At 38.6% G+C, this 16,531-nt stretch overlaps 1 protein-coding gene across 4 annotated transcripts in view; it reads left to right on the forward strand.

Moving 5' to 3' along the window:
* The window catches only part of UQCC1 (ubiquinol-cytochrome c reductase complex assembly factor 1), a 55,667-nt gene that overhangs the window by 37,795 nt on the left and 1,341 nt on the right, over nt 1-16,531 (forward strand). For 3 of the 4 annotated variants that reach the window (XM_068912709.1, XM_009679271.2, XM_009679270.2), the window contains exons 8-9: nt 11,675-11,752; nt 13,118-13,231. In XM_068912709.1, the coding sequence (XP_068768810.1) occupies nt 11,675-11,752; nt 13,118-13,231 (192 nt within the window). Of the gene's footprint in view, nt 1-11,674; nt 11,753-13,117; nt 13,232-16,311; nt 16,502-16,531 lie in introns of those variants that run through there. The other variant, XM_068912710.1, reaches the window with a different exon arrangement.

Raw genomic sequence — 16,531 nt, forward strand, 5'->3', positions numbered from 1 at the left:
TGGAGTCTGGCAACAAAAATCACTTTAAATTTCCTGGATGTGTTGGAACCTGTTACTGTCAGATGGTCTTCTTGGTCTACATTGTACCTTCATCTGGCACCTGCAAGAAATACACTGGAAGCTGCCTGACAGGACCCCTTCTAGAAATACCTTTCTCATTATCCGTCACATTCTAAACCAATGTAGGGATTTCATGTGCCAAAACCGATTTTATCATACAATGATTGTCGGTTTTAGGTGCTGCCCTGTGTTCCTCAGAATCTCCAGAACATAGTTTAGTTGCCAAAATTCCGATGTTGAGCAATGAAATAACTGCAGAGCACTACTGCATAATTTTTATTTTGACAGTACAGACAATGACAACAGAAATTGGGAAAACTGTCCTTATAGAACCTGCCATAACCTCCAGGCTCAGCAGAGCTGGTAGCAGCTATATTTACACTGTTCCCTGGCCTCCTGTCAGTGCTTTGTATTTCACTTGCAATGCAGTTCATGATTTGCCTATGCTCAGTACAGGGTTAAGTAATAAATGTCCAAAATATCTAACGTAACGATATATATTGTTATCAATTTCCTAGTCCTTTGAAGTTCTCCCCAGAATTCCTCACCTGACATCTGCCAATCTGCTTGGCTTAAGTCTTTGGGACTTTTGAGAGCAAGGCGTCTCATCTTGCAGATGTAATGCTTTTTTATAAACTCCAAGCTGCAGCAGTGAAACTGAATGCACTGTTAAGTTCCTTCCTAAATACAGAAAAATATTGAAACTGATGACTTTTCTAAGTCTGAATAATCAAGATTTGCTAAAGTCATTAGAGGTATTATGTTGCTTCTGATATAGTTTGTTCGTATTATTGCTTGTGTTTTTCACTGCCAACAATGGCAATGGTATTATCTGCTGCCTCTTCAAAATTTATATTTATAAATTTCCAATTATGAATAACTTAATTTTTCCTTAAACTTGTGGTGTTTGCTTATCTTGAAAGACGGTAACACAAGTATTAATTAACATTCTGATACAGTGCAGGAATGCTATAGGTGTTCGAGACCTTGCTCATTCCCTTCCCCTTTTCTTTGTTCAGCTTTTCTTGTCTCTTGCAGACTCAACAGCACCCATGTGTTGCAGCTTTGATTAAAATGGTATGCAGCTATTCTTGGCCCTTCCAGTTCCCCTGTACTCATCCAGCTTCCAAATGCTATTTTGGGGTAAATTAAGGAATGATTTACAATCTTGTATTTTGCACAAATAGACATATTCTGGAAGTATCTGCACAGGGCACAGAGAGCACAATATCAGTGAGGTTTATTTGATGCTTAGGATCTCTTTTCTAACCTTTATTTGGGGGTGAGGATTAATAACTTTGTTTTGTTTCGGAAAGCAAAATGCAAGTGGGGCTTTGCAAACTACTATCGTTGTTGAGGGGAGAGGAAGAGACCCCCTTGCTACCATCATTGTTTACAGGGAGAGGAAGACAGATTTCTTACTACTGAGCAAATCTTTCCTGTTTTCTCTTTGGGACAGCCAATGCATTCAAACTAATAGGATCTTCATCAAACTTCCACAATATCTGTCCAGCTGAGGAAATTACTCTTGTTCTTTCTCAGTCCTGCTATGCTGTTCGAGCAGCATGGTGCTGCTCTGTTGGCTGCCCTCCTTGCTTGACTTTTTCCTCCTTTCAGGTGTGTGAATGTACGAGCTTACTTTCCCATCAGTTGCTTTTCTGTTTTGCTGGCTGTTACGTTGCACTGTTTTCCTGTATGCCTAATTTTAGTATTTTATTTTTAGTACATAGGCAGTTACTTAGGATCCTCTGTTCTTCGTTTTAACTCGTCACACCCATTCTGAATGATTTTTCTCCTTCTTTTCCTTGGGCGGCTTTGTGTTACGCAGATGCCAGAAGAATTCACTAGAGCTTGTATGTTCTTCCCTTTTCAGATCCACACCTGCTTTCACCTTTCCCCTGTCTTAGTACATCACACACTTTTCTCACCTACCTCATAACTTAGAAAAATTTGTCTGCATACCCTTTTCTTTTGCTTCTTTTGTTCTTTCTTTCCTTGCAGCAGCCCTTCTCATAGGTCATGCTGGCACCCCCAACTCTCTCCATTCCCTTCCGTTTCTTTCCCACTTGACTTGACTTTGTAATCATCAGTGCCAGCTGTGCCTGTTCTCCACCCTTTCCATGCTTCTCAGCTGATTTCAGGGTCTCAGCTGATTTCACACGCTCTTCCACCAACCTCCTATTGCAAGGGTCTGTAATGAAAGCTCAGGCTTCCTCTTAATATCTGCTTGCTTCAAACCTACTCTGGCATGTTGAAGCATCTGCATGACTTTACTTGTTTCATTTCAGATAATTCTCTTCTTCAGTTCTTTCATTTGTCTAGCTGAACACCACCTTTCCCCTTCTAACTCCCAGATGCGTATTTACCATCTTCAGCATTTCCTCAGTTACTAATCTTCCTTCTGCCTTATCCTTTTCTCTCTCTGGCTTAGACACCACTTGTATGTCTTCCCAAAACTGGTGCTAGGATCATCTGCATGACTTGTCACTCACTATGGCATTTCATCTCATGATAGTCTCCACTGGTTCTTGTGCTTCAGTGGCCTCCAGTGGGAGCAATGTCTGTTTACTCGGGGATGGAGTGGAGTGGGGGGTGCTTGGCAGTCTACTTGCATTGGCAGTCTTGATAAGCGTCTCCTGCAAGCAGCTCCTTGCCAGTTTAGTTGTAGAAGTCCTTCAAAGTCCAATCTTAAATTCTACTGCAGGCTTGATGTTTATAATACCCATACAACAATGCCTTTTAGCCTGGCTAGATAAGTGGGTTGCACACGTATATATTTTCCTCTTTGAACTCAGTATATTTTGTTACCTCATTTTCTGACTTCTCTGGTCTATTTTATCTGTTTATAAAAGCTCCCAGCTTTATGAAGCCCTTATCTTGGACGTGACTGCTTTTGCTAACAACTCCCACAATAAAATAAATGATAATGATCAGGAGGTGCAAATACAATGCATTCAATAATTTCAGTACTCTCTTTCTTTTCTTTCTTTCTCTCTCCTTTTTTCCATTTTTTTACTCCTTTAATATGAGCAACGATGCATAATACTTCTGTGCACCCCTAGACAAACTTTGTTTTTCTGTTTCCTTTCTTGTTTTGGGAAGCTCAATAGATCTTATTCTTTCTATTCCCTTGTATCTCTTCAGTTGTTATGTCTTCCTCCCCTCAGTTTCTGGTCATACACAGCATTGGCTATTTTCGTATTGGTGTTAACTAGTTAATTATCGTTACACTTCTGTAAGAACATGAATGTTGTTATTTCCATGTTCAAAAGGCAAGAAATAATGCAAAAGGTGAAAAGACTTGGTCAAAATAGCAGCACATCTGATCTTAGAGAAGGCAATCTCTATTTGTTGCTAGTAGATCTATTTGCCAATTCCGTAAGGCAATTTCCAAGTTAGTCAGTTGGCATTCTTGTGGCCACAAGGATAACTGCATGTTAAGAGGGAGATTCAGCTAAAGATGTGGCTAACGTGGGTGGGAAATTGGATCAGTACAGTCTTGGTTTATGTAAAATGAGTAACGCTTTCACCTGGGTTGGATTTCAGATGCCTGGAAATGGATTTCATAACTAAGGGATGTCACCTGAATTAGCAATTAATTTTCCTAGGTAGTGCTCAAAGCGCTAACAGTTCCTTGTGTTTGTAGATGCTATATGAAAATTCATTTTTTTAAAACAAAGGAGGTGGTAGAGACCCTATGATTGATGTAGGTCTTTGGCTTGATCTCTGGCCAAGAGGCCAGAGCCCAGAAGCTTAAACAAAGTGTCCGAATCAGGGCATCCTAAATTTACCCTGTTGTATTTCCTAATTTATTTTTTACTTACAGGGGAGAAGGTGGCCCATGTGTAGATTTAATCTTCTTTGTTCAGGAAACAATGTGAAAGGAAATTTTTGCCTCCTTGAAGTCCTTGCCTCCTCATTTAGGATCTTCTGGAAATTTATTTATTCACAGCCGCACCAAATTTGAATGAAATACAGAAGTACGATGGAAAACTCACAGTATCTTACCATGCAGCTTTTTCATGGTTTGCTTTCCTCCTTTGCCTTTTACTTGAGGGCAGAAATAGGGTAGAGAAATAATTTTTGTTCACTTCTGAAAGGTTACAGTAATAAAGAAACTCTTGTTAACATCAGAGTGTATGGCAGGCAGGAGTTTTCACAGTCTGGCATTGTTTATTTTACCAGCAATTTGGAACCTTCTGCACTCTTAAAATATTGGCAAGAAAATATTTAACTGTTAACTGTTCTGTGGCATGCGTGTGTTTGAAGCCCTGGGGAGGAGGAGTGCTTGGGGAAATCGGGTTTTTCTCAGCTTATGATTGAAACCAGAAGGTGCAGAATATTGGTAGAAGGTGAAAGTAACGTGACTTCAAATTATAATTTTAGGCCTAATGTAGAACTGATGGGAGGACGTCAAAGAAGTCATATGTGAACAGGACTGTGGTAGAAAATAGTGGGAAGTCTGATGGAGCAAACAGAAATAAGTCAGGCTGCTAGACACAGGGGAAATGAATTTCAAAGTTAGATGGTGAGAGTAAGTATTTGCATTTGTCCCTGCCTCAGTCACTGGGTAAAGGTTATAGCAGTACTAGGGATCAGCATCATGGAGTGTAGGCTTGTTAATTGCTCAGTAATTGTGTGGAATCTAGCAATTGTCACCCCATTTGGAAATGAAATAAAATTATTTTTTTTATGGAGAGTTTATGGTTTTTTTCTTTTTTGGAGAGCAGATGCAGTGGCTAGTTTGGGTAACTTGCTGTTCCTAGCGAACAGAAACTGGTTCTGGTTCCAAATTCTTGGAGAAAGCATTTTTATTTTTCCCTTCCCTCCAGGTGAAGATGACTGACTGGTATGAGCAGGATCATTCTTGCTAATATTTCTATATAAGGCGTAGCCTCTTCCTGTAGGATTACTAAAAGCTATGCTAAAGGCAGCATTTTCTTTCACTCACAGTAGTTTATTTCAGTAGAAATTCTTACTAAGTCAGCAAAGGCACCTGACTGGTATCCAGGATCATCTAATGGGCTATGCCTGTCTCATTGCAAGTCACGGCAGGGAAGAGGTAGGTAGGTGCACAGAAGAGACACCAATCAATATCTGCAAAGTTCAGCAGAAAGTGAGTAAAACGGAACGTATTTAGCAGTCGTTGTTCTCATGCTGGCTGAAGATCCAGTGTATTATTTCTAACAATGACCAAAGATGTTTCAGGAAAAAGTATAAGAAACAGAACAAATGTGAATCAGTATTTCTTCTTCTATATCTTGTGTTCACTAATGAGTAATGTGAAAGTTGCATGGGGACCATCATATTTAATAGCTGCTAATAGAGCAATCGTCTTATGAATTTGTGTAGTCCCGTTCTGAACCCATTCATATTTTTGGCTCTTTAATGTCCTGTGACAATGACTTCCACAACTTGTGTTATATGAGAAAGTACTTCTGTTTATTTTTAAAGTGCTGTTTGCTTGCTTCACTGGCCTCTTTCTAGATCTTGTTTTATGAGAGTTAATGAACAGTATTTCCCCATTCACCAACTCCATACCGCTCCTGACTTTACATTGTATCTTCCTTCTTGTAGTCCTTCCTAAGTAGAATTAGTGTTTAGTGTGTCCTCCTACCTCTAATCACATTTCTTTTCTGTTTTCTAGTTTTATATCTGTTCCGAGATGCAAAGATAGGTGTGTGCAGCATTTATTTGCAGACGCACTGTGGATTTATGGCAGAAGAGGATTCCTCTGTTTTTGTTTTCTCTTCCTTTCATAATAATTGCCAATATTTATGTCCCTTTTTCTCCACTGAGAATGGATGCTGAACTGAAATTTTCAGAGATGTGTCCACAAAAATATTTTAAAGATCCATTTCCTGAATGGTAGCTGCTAAACAAAGGCACATTGTTATATAAATTTTCCAAAAGTATACGACTGACACCTTTATCAACACTGAATATTACCAGTCATAATCATCTGAGACTGTTAATTATATTCTTTATTATAGTTTCTACTAATTTATTAGAAATGGAAGTCAAATGTATTAGTCTACTTCCCTGGATTTTCTGAAATGCTTTTCAAAAATTTATGCCACATTTCATGGCTGTGCAACCATATTAAATGTTATCTAATATGTTCCATTTAGTTTAATACTTTCTGATCCCAAGGATTTTGTTGCTCTTGATTTTTATTAAGTTATCTTAAGTCTGTTTCTATGGGCAGATCATATCGCATGGAATATGGTTCTTTCAACCCTTTTAAACTTGATCCTGTAACTTCCTTTCAGTTTTTTTAGACAGAATTCTTGCTTCCAACGTGCTCAGTTATATTATAGCGATCACGTTTAGGCTTTTAGCAAGTAGTTTTTTAAAAGAGACTTTACAGGAAAAAAACATCACAACTTCTTACCCAACTAGAGAGAGAGCACAGCAATTTTACCTCCCTTCTATCCTTTCTCTTGAGAGGTTGTCAATGAGCTCTGCCAGCATGTCCTGAAAAGAACTAAGAATTAAGAATGAGCCCCCCATCCATTTCATATAGTTAGGATTGTGTGGTGACCTACACTGCATCTTTACCTGTAAGCATGGCAAAGTTTCCAAATCAATAGACTGCAAAATAGAAACATATCTCATTTTTCTGATACACGACAGCTGGGGGTGACGATTTGTTTTCTTTCTGAAACATGTAATGCTGTATAACCTGCGTTTCTTTATCAATTTGCAGTAGACCTGGTCTAGGAAGTGTTACTGGTGGTAATGCAGTTGTTACGAAGATAGCAGAGCGTGCGAAAGTCTTTTTCCCTTAATTTGTTGTTTGTATGGATTGAAGATTTTGGCAGGAACTGGTTCTGATACAGACTAAAATATATTTAGCTTGTTGTAGGTTTTCACGGAACGTTGAGGGTGGCTTTAAAGAGTACGCTCTGAAGTTAAGTATCTACTGAAGTGCATTAAAAAATTACGTGCTTTTAATTAGAACACTAGAGAGTTTATCAAAAAAGTTAATATTTTTAAAAAGTATATGGGGAATGACAGCCGTAGTTGATTATAAGCCAGGTAGCTTGACCCTGGTTGCAGGCAAAGTAGCAGAATGGTTAATGCAAGACTAAAACAAAGTTTGGAAAAACAATTTCTGCAGTATCTTTGTCATCTATACAACTTTGTGACGTTGCCTGGAGGAACTAGGCTTCTTGGCCCCTCGCTACAGAGATTCTTTTAATTCTTTATATTATTTCAGTCTTTTTGATCTTTAGCTACATGTCTGAGTCATTTTCAGAATCACTGTCCTACAAGTAATAGTCATGTTATTGAAGGAAATAAAAGGGCTGTATGCAGTCTTTCCCACTTAATGTCGTATGCATTTATTAAAAGGACAGCAAACACTTAAAGCCTATATATAACTATATATAGTTATATTATTTATAGTTATATTATAAACTATATATTATAAGCTATTCTTTCCAAACGCAAATTTGGAGAAGGTGCAGAAAAAAGCCCAAATGTTTGAGGACTGACAAAAATGTTTTGTGGTGAAAGATTTGCCCTGTATCTCCTACAGGAACTTCTGCCGACGTTGAATGCTCCATTAATCGAAAGTGTAAATAGGAGTGATTCATGTTTATGGCAATGTGGCTAGCAGAAGTCCCCAGAGTAGACCCAGTCATAACAACAAAAGTGTACTCATACCTGTGTAACTTATTTTGCGCAAGAGATGAACTAATTTTACTGTATCAGCATAAAACACTGCTTTGCTATTACAGCTTTGACCGCTTTAGGAGTGCTCTGATGATGTAGTGTATCAGAGCACCTAGTGTAAACATTATCTTAAAGAGCCTAATCTTAGTTTGAAAAGATTACTGTTGTGACACGTTTACTAAGTACAGATATAGGCGCAAATAAAGTGTACAGAGGAAGCCTTTTATTCTAGCAGGAATGGTATAATGAGAATGAAAGGGTGGAAACTGAAGCCAGAAAATTCAAATAAGAAATGAGATACACATGTTCAACTGTGAGGGTGATATGCTTTAGCCAAACACAACTTATTGAGCTTAGTACAGAGAGAACTCAGTGAAATGTAATGGTCTGTGATATGCAGAGGGTCAGATTCTATGATCTAATCATTTCTTCTGGCTGAAATCTCTTCATAAAAAATATAGTTCAACCATAACTTATGGCCTAAAGAGAGGAATTGCTGCATGAAATTCAATGATTAGTGCTTGTACAAGGTAAGGTTGGAAGTGTCCCTTCTGGCCTTACAGACTAGGAATGGATGAGTGTGTTCAAGTAGCTTAAGGGTGCAATGCATGTTATGGCAAAAGCCATAACGGCAAGAAACTCCCGTTGAAATTGTGTTGCCTGTGGTCATCGTGGCTATGTCCACGCTAGCATGTAGTGTGGCCAACAGGGACGCATTTGTTGAGTGAAACAGTTGAGGAGCCAATGTCCCTGCTATACAGGGATGATTTTTACTCTGTGCTAATTCTGCTCTGATCCTGTGGACTAAATGCCTCTTAGCAGGTGGAGTGCATTAGAGCACGCTTTCAAGTTTGGTGCACTCTGAGACGTCTCTGAAGTGTAAACCAAAGCATGATAAGTAGGGATGATGAGATTCGCTATGAAAACATACTCTTGATCCAACTTAAGGGTGAATGTAGAATTACCGTATAGTAGCTTCATTTAAAAATTTGCTTGTATCTAAGGCAATTTCATATATGTCTAGCATATAAAATAAAGTAGTGTGTTCTTGTCTTCCCAGAAATTTTGTTAGAATACAGAAACTTAACTGAGACTTGAGTTGGTAGATTGCCTGATACAGCAATAAGCCTCAACAGCAGTCTGTTCAGCAATGCATATTGACTTGTTTGGGCTAAAGCTGAGGTTTCTCGCCATAATGTAATAACAAGAATGTGGTGTGTGCGCTGTAGTCTTAAAAAGGAGAATGTGGGATCATGGAGTCCTTCAATGAAAAGTGGTGACATGTAAAAGAAAGATGCGTTAGTTGTACATTTCCTTTTTTTAAAGGTAAGTGTGAGAGATATGCAAGTAAATATATTCCTGGTTTTGAACTAGGATTTTTCACTGTGTCAATGGTATATAAATTTATTCTGGTGACAGCTCTGCAATGGCCTGTTTCCAAAGAAGGCAAAGTCGCTAAGTCCCTAAAAAACTCCAGATGTTATCGTTTTTTCTTGTTATTAGCAATTACTCACTTGGAATTGTCTAGAAGTTTTTGTACTTAATAATGAACGGTAGGAAGAGTCAGCAGAATCATGACCAACCAGATCGTGAAGCTTGCCAGTGCTAAGAACGTGTACGTTCTTCTTGTTTCATAAAGAAGGATTTTTTTTCTATAATAATTGTACTGAAGCAATGCTGATTGTAGTTTTCAGAAACTGCAATATTCTTTTAAAAGTAATTTTACTGCCTAAGATACTGCTCCATCCCCAAAGTCATATTTTATATTTTAAACTGTTTATCTTTAAGATGTATTTATTGCCATGTTTGTTTAACTTGGTTATCTCCTTCATCAATCTATTTCTTACTAACTTAAAGCTGCTGCTCTTTGTTTTTAGTATAGAAAGCTGCTTCCCTAGGGATGTATAGTCCAGGACTTGTCTCTGTAATGGGACTATTTGTTTTCTTTGCCCCTTGCAGTTGCCTGCTGTAACATTTGTAGTATGTGTTAAGTAATCCTTGAGGTAACATTTTTATTATGTCATAAAAAGTGCGTGGCAAATATATAATAACTCATGGAATTTGTTTGTTTAAAAATGGAAGGATAATTTATTGAGTGTGTTACATGAAACCTGCTCCCCGTTATTAGAGCTGTAGAAGTGCAGCTTATTTAGAAGTATGTTCTATTGAGAAAAACCACGATCTCTGACATGCATAGAAAGTTTGAGCATGGTTGGGTAGAAATGACATCATAGTTTATGTACTCAATAAAAATTTAATTAAGTCATTACAGAAGTTGCAGTCATCATTTAACCCTCTGATTTCTTATGTTTAGTTCTTTTTTTTAAAAACATTTAGTAATAGCCAGTCACCAAATCTTGATGGCCTATAAAATATCTGCATGAATTTTAATAACTTATATTAATGGAAAAATATAAGTAACTGACATAAAAGGAATTTTCCTTGTGTTTGCACTATAAGCAGTTCTATAAAAATCAAGTGATGAAAAAGATAGCAGTTTAATGGAATAATGTTTGAACTGGACATTCGATAGTATGACAAACTAATTTACATTTTGATAGGAAGTTGTTGCGTAAACACCAAGGTTAGTACTCTTAAAGATACTAAGAAAGTATTTAGGACGTGTGGTTCACACTGTCATAAGTATTAAGATTTTAGATATGTTAGATTTCACAGCTTTTCTTTAACCTTGTGATAAGCTATACACCAAAGACAGTAATGCTCATTCCATATTAGAATTCCTACCCTGTACTCCTGTTTGCAGTTTAAAAAAAAACAAACAAACAAAAAAAAAACTTGCCCCCTGACTGCAATCTCGTAGATAAGCGTTCTGCTAGCATGCAGGATTGGAGATAATTTTCATTTATACTTATGTTGCATGCACGGTCTGTAGAAAACAAATGCTTGGTCTGTCTTAGATCTGTCACATGAGTCAATACAAAGAAGAAGCTTTACCAAAGGAAGCATAGCTCTGCCCTCATGAGACGAACTGTTTATTAGATTGTTTTGTTGACAGAAATAAGAAGCATGGGGAAAAGGAGTAACCAGTTTGCATGAGGGAGATGCGAATGAGTTATTTCAGCCATCACTCTGGACCTAGCAGTCTCTTTTTGCTCTACCTAAACTCACACAAGGCTCAATTCTGAAAGCCAATGGGTAGCTCAGGCCAAACTAGCAAATATTTAAGCAACTGTTAAATTTAGTTAAAAGTCAATGTGGAACATAAGACTGAGTCATACAGCATAGGGGGATGTAGCTTGAGAATCACCAACTCTGAAAGAAACTTAGTCATAGTGAACAATTAGTAAGTCTGAGCTTCTAGAGAGATGCTGTAGAAACAGAATTCATGTGATTCCTGAATGAGCAAGTCAATATTGACATGTAATTAAGAAATAGTGGTAGGGATGGTGCCTCTATCTTTAGCATTACAGTACTTTTACTGTAATAGCATGTCTAGCTCTGGAGCCTGTGTGTTAGAAAAAATGTTGAAAAACCTGTGAGTTTCTAAAAGTTCTATATGAATGAATCAAGGTCTGGAAAACCTGCATAACAGGTAAAGCACTTACAGAGCAGTTTTCATTATCTTAGTCTATGCTGCCACTGAAAGGACAGCCTTATCTTCACTCTTTCTGAGGCAGCATTTTGTCTCTGCTCATGTAGCTAATGTCAACACTTGGCTGAAGATTTTTTCTGCCATTTGTATATTCTTACTAACGTTGACTTTGACTTTTATTTGTGTAAAGAACTAATGGAGCTGTTTTGTACGTTCTTCTGAAGTCACTGACTACGTGAACCTCACAACTTAGAGAGAAATCCTGACATATCCCACAGTAGTCTGTCGTCTTTTCCTACTCAGAATGAAACTGGTAATATTTTTTTCATCACCTCCACTGGTTTAGAACCCATTCGAATGGTTTTCTTTTTTATTTTTCAGATTAATTCTACTGCTCTAAAAGAAGATTTGAGAAGTATGGTAGAAAATTTCTATGCAGCTCTGTTTGGATATGATGAGGTAAGAAGGTATTTTCAGAGAATGATCAGGATCAAATAGGCCATCCAATTCACTGAACAGCAAATGCTGCAGATGGGTAAAACATTTGCCATACATGTTATTGGTTAAATGTTGCCTTACGGAGGCAAACTTCTTAGCCGTTGTGATCAAGTTATGGCTTGGGTTGAACTATCTTTAAGAAAAAAAGGAAATGTATAGCATAGTGATTTAAAACATGAGACATGGAAGAGGAATGTTCTTTGTTCTGTTTTACTGTCATTGCTTGACCATCAGCAAATGATATCCTCCCTCTGAATCTCATTTTACTCCGCTGTGCTTTGAGAGCAGTATTTATAGTAAGTGTCTATGAATATTGGGAAGCAAAAGCATCTTTGTGTACAAGTGTTGATGGGACTTTGAAGTAGAAAATGCAATTGCATCAGCTCTTAGAGCAGATGCTCTAGTGGGTGTTGCTACTGTTGTTCTTATTCACATAGTGATGATATTTTTTCATGTGACTATTTGCATTATTAATATCTTGTAAACTTCATAGAGTATTGGACAATTTATGCATGCAGTTCTGTCCTTTATTTTTAAGTATAGCCAGGATGTGTATGTCTGTATGTCTTTTTCTTTCCTTTTTGTGTTGACAGTCTTTTTAGAAACAAAATGTCTAGTTAAATTAAAGACAAATGTTGACCTTTCATATTTTAACTGAATATTTTAGTCTCCTCTTGCCTTTGGCAAATGTGTCAGCAGAAGATAGGAGTTATGAGACTGTGGCGATAGCACAATATAATCTAAAAAGACAAAAAGTTCTCATGGATGTGACTGTTGTGTAAGCTAAATTTTAAAATTAGATTTAACTGGAAAAATCTAGATAGTTTTTTGATGATAAGGAGTTCTCTCCTTCTCATTTAGAATGAGGCAAATAGTCAAGTCCAGATTGCTTTTCCAGAACATCGTATTATATATCTTTTAATTTTTAGTTTTTCAAGTATCATGGGCTTCACGCAGTTCTGTAAAGTGGTACTGTCTTCTCTGTAAGGCCTATATCTTTACGGTAAAGATTTCAAAACGGAGAAACAGAGTGGTCAGCTACTACATTAGTATTCCTGCTACATTAGGAATACCCCCACCCAGATTTTTCTCATTGGCTGAATATTTGTTATAGGTTGAAGTATTTAATCTCCTATAAGATCAAGGTGGTTTTTCATTCTGAGAAAGAATGACGTTGATGCCTTTTGATAGGTATAGTCCACAGTAGCTGTGGGCTTTGAGACATCTAATGTTGTCAGGTGCCAAGTAGTTAGAATAATGGATCAGGTTTGTCCTGTTTATATATTATCTTCACGTGCAGTTTTTAATCCCCCGCCCTTTACTTAGGGAATCTTGTGTGATGATCACGTTCTGGCAGCAGCCCTTTGGAGAAACCTTTTTAACAGGAACTGTGAGGACCCTAGGCATCTGGAGTTACTCGTAGAGTACGTGCGCAAACAGGTACGCTACAGCTCATAGCACAGCTTCTCTTTGTTCTCTTGTTAGGATATTGAATGTTTATTTTTTATTGCCTGCATGCTATGTAGCTCTGTTCTCTTTGCAAGTATAACTGATTTTTATATTCATTTGTTATTTTTAAGGAGAAAAAGGTAAAACTGTAAAAACTGGCTGGCATTCATTGCAGTTGGATGAAAAATGGCTACAGAGAAATTCACAGGAGATTGAAAACAACCATGCTTATTCTTTTTCTAGACCCAGGCTATGGAGGGGCTTGACAAAGCGTGTTGGAAATGGGCTGCAGTTTGTTACAGAATTATACTCGATGTTGTGGAGTCATCCTTGACAGTGCTGTGCTTTATGGGGCTTCCTGTAACTTAATATCTGCCAGGGCCATTTAAATTACTTTTGGGAGCCTCTCCTATGGCCTAGAACCGGAGCGTTGTAAAGAAGGGATTAAGTTGCCTTAAACCCATGGAAGCAAGATCTTAAGAGGGAATGCTATTCTATAGCCCTTCGTAATGAAATGCCACTGTGATTGAAAGTCTCCTGATGGACTTTATGTGTAATAAGCAACAGATTTTGTTTTCTGGGATGATTTAAATTTCTTTCGGTTCATACCCAGAGGAGAAAATGTCAAACAGCGTTTGTCCTCTCAACCGTTAGGAGGCTTCTGAATTAGATTTCTAGGAAATGCTGGATAGGAGCTGATGGATGTAGTCCAGGGTGGGTTCCAAAGATGGAAGAAAGGGTGACAGAGAAGTTCCGGAGGAAAAATGTAGGCTATTGGGCAGGAAATTGAAGGCCAGGACTTCCACAGTAGCATTGTCCGTAATGTTTCCAATACTGTATTCAAGATCTGATAGGTATTTGGAGAGGCAGTATTTCACTCCGATTCTGACAAAAAGGTATGGGAAGTGAAAGGCTCAAATTTGTCAGGGACTGAGGACGCTTCTGGAATGCTGGAGTGCTTCTCAGGAGGGTCAGGTTTAATATGTCAGGTTGCTGATGCTTAACATCAGGGAGGTCGTAGGAAAGTTTAAAACTGAAGATAGGCAGGAAGCAAACAAGTGTAGAGAGCATGAAATTTGGGACAATTTGTCCACCAAGTGGGGAAGTCATAGCAGTGCTGCATGCTCAAGCAAAGGATAGGACAGAAGCTATCAGCAGTCAGATAGGAAACAGCGATCACACAGATAAATGTGGCACACTGGGGAAGAGTCAGCATAGCTTTTCTGAAGGCCAGTCTTGCCTCATCTGTGGAGTTACTTGAAAGAGTTACTGATGCTGAGGACAAGAAATACCTGATTTACCTAGTCCTTCAGATTTCTAGAAAATCCTAGGAAGTTCCCACCAAAGGCTTTTAAAATAAACTAGGCAGCCACAGGAGAAGATCAAGTAACTGATAGGAATACAGGCAAAAGAGGGGCAAATAAATTGTCAGATTTTAACAGAGAAGAGGTTGTTACTAGATTCAGGGGAATAGGGGTGGGAAGGGCTGTGTGCTGTTCAACATAGTTTTAAGTGAAACCGAAAGGGGAATGAGTTGTGAGGTTTGCTGATACTAGGCTATTCATGGCAATGAGTAAGTAAGCATGAGGGTTGCTTGCAGAAAGATTTCATGCAGTGAATGACTAGATGAAGAAATGGCAGATGCAGTTCAGTGTAGACAATCATAAAGTGATGCACTTGGAGAAAAAAACAGTCTCAACTTTTCATATACAGTGATGGCTCTAAACTGTCTATTACCACATCGAAATGAGCCCTTGAGATTATAAAGGGGCTATCAAAATGTCAGCTTAGTGCTAAGTAGTGTTAAAGTAAAACAAATGCTCAGAACTAATAAGGAAGGAATACAGAATAAAACATAGCATTGTCATGCCACTTTTTAGATCCATGGTACTCCTGTGATCTTGAATAATGTGTACAGTTTGGGTCCCTGCCATCAAGAAAGATCTATAACCGTACTGGAGAAGGTTCTGAGAGGAGCAGTAAGGTTGATATGAAAAAGCTTCTGTATTAGCAATGACTAGAACTCCCTAGTCTGAAAGAAAACAGCTGAGAAAGAATATGAGACAGCTCTGTGAAATCTTGAAGGCATATGGAAGGTGAGGTGGAGTAGGACCAGACGATCTGCAGAGGCCCCTTCAAAGCTCAACTCTTCTGTCATTCTGTGGGGTGTGGAAAGGTTGTTCAGTGTCTTCTGATACAAGAACTTGGGGACATATGTTGCCACAGGTTGCCTGGGATGCTAAAATGTATATGGGTTTCAAAAGCCACAGGCAAAGGTTATGAAAGAGAAATCTGTCGAGGGCCGTTAAATGTACAGCCACCTTTTCAGGCCTAATATCCCTGAACTAACAAATTGGAGAAGGCAGGGAGAGTAAACAAGGCAAATAGCACTGTATGTATGTGTTGTACTTAACTCCACCTGAAGAATCTGCTACTGGTGACTGTCAGAAGCAAGATATTGTGCTTAGGTGGCTCTTCAGCCTGGTGCTGCGTAGCCGTTGACACATGATGTTCTTTCCTTTGCTGAGAAATTCCTTGTCAGAGTGTCGTTTGTTGCTAGTAAGCATTGGAAATTCCTTGCGTAAGAAATCTTTTCCGCACTTTCTTGCTGATCCTGTCTTTAACAGTGGCTATTAGTGGATGCCCAGAGAAGAATATAATAACAGGGCAAGCGTGTGTACTATTTTCCTGGTCAACTCTCCTAGCAATCTGTGTTCCCAGCCTTCCTGAGCCAGAGGTGGTATTTTTGTGTTTTAATGCCCCTTGATGGGCTTTTTTTTTTTTTTTTTTTTTTTTTAAAACCCTTGCTGACTTCCAGTGTTTGCAGTGTCCTGTGGCAGCGAGTTTCACAGTTACCAATATATTAACCCTCTGCTGTGTGAAAAGTTGTTGTTGGTGGTGGGTTTTTTTGTTTTTTGTTTTTATTATTTACTTTGCACCTTATCATTTCATTTGATGCCACTTATTTCTTGTATGGTGAGAATGGGTATACATTCCCTGTTCACCTCCTCCAACCTACATGCTTTTATAAACCTCCGATGTCCCCTGCTAGTCAGTTTTTTTTTCCATAGTGCCCTGGTCTGTGTGAAACCACTTCCTGGAGCAAGCGCCCCAGTGCAGGTAATGGTGCTGGTAACACCTCGTCCCAGTTAACTGCTGGCAAGATGAGGTGAATCACAGGAGCCTCACGCGGCTCCTCTTTGTCCTGTGGCCACGCTTCGGCGGAGGCGTGAGCTGCGGCGTGAGTAGAAGCCTGCGTTGCAGTTGGCTCCGGGGGCCCTGCCATAGCAA

Source organism: Struthio camelus, chromosome 18 (assembly GCF_040807025.1).
Source record: "Struthio camelus isolate bStrCam1 chromosome 18, bStrCam1.hap1, whole genome shotgun sequence".
NCBI classification, from domain to species: Eukaryota; Metazoa; Chordata; class Aves; order Struthioniformes; family Struthionidae; genus Struthio; species Struthio camelus.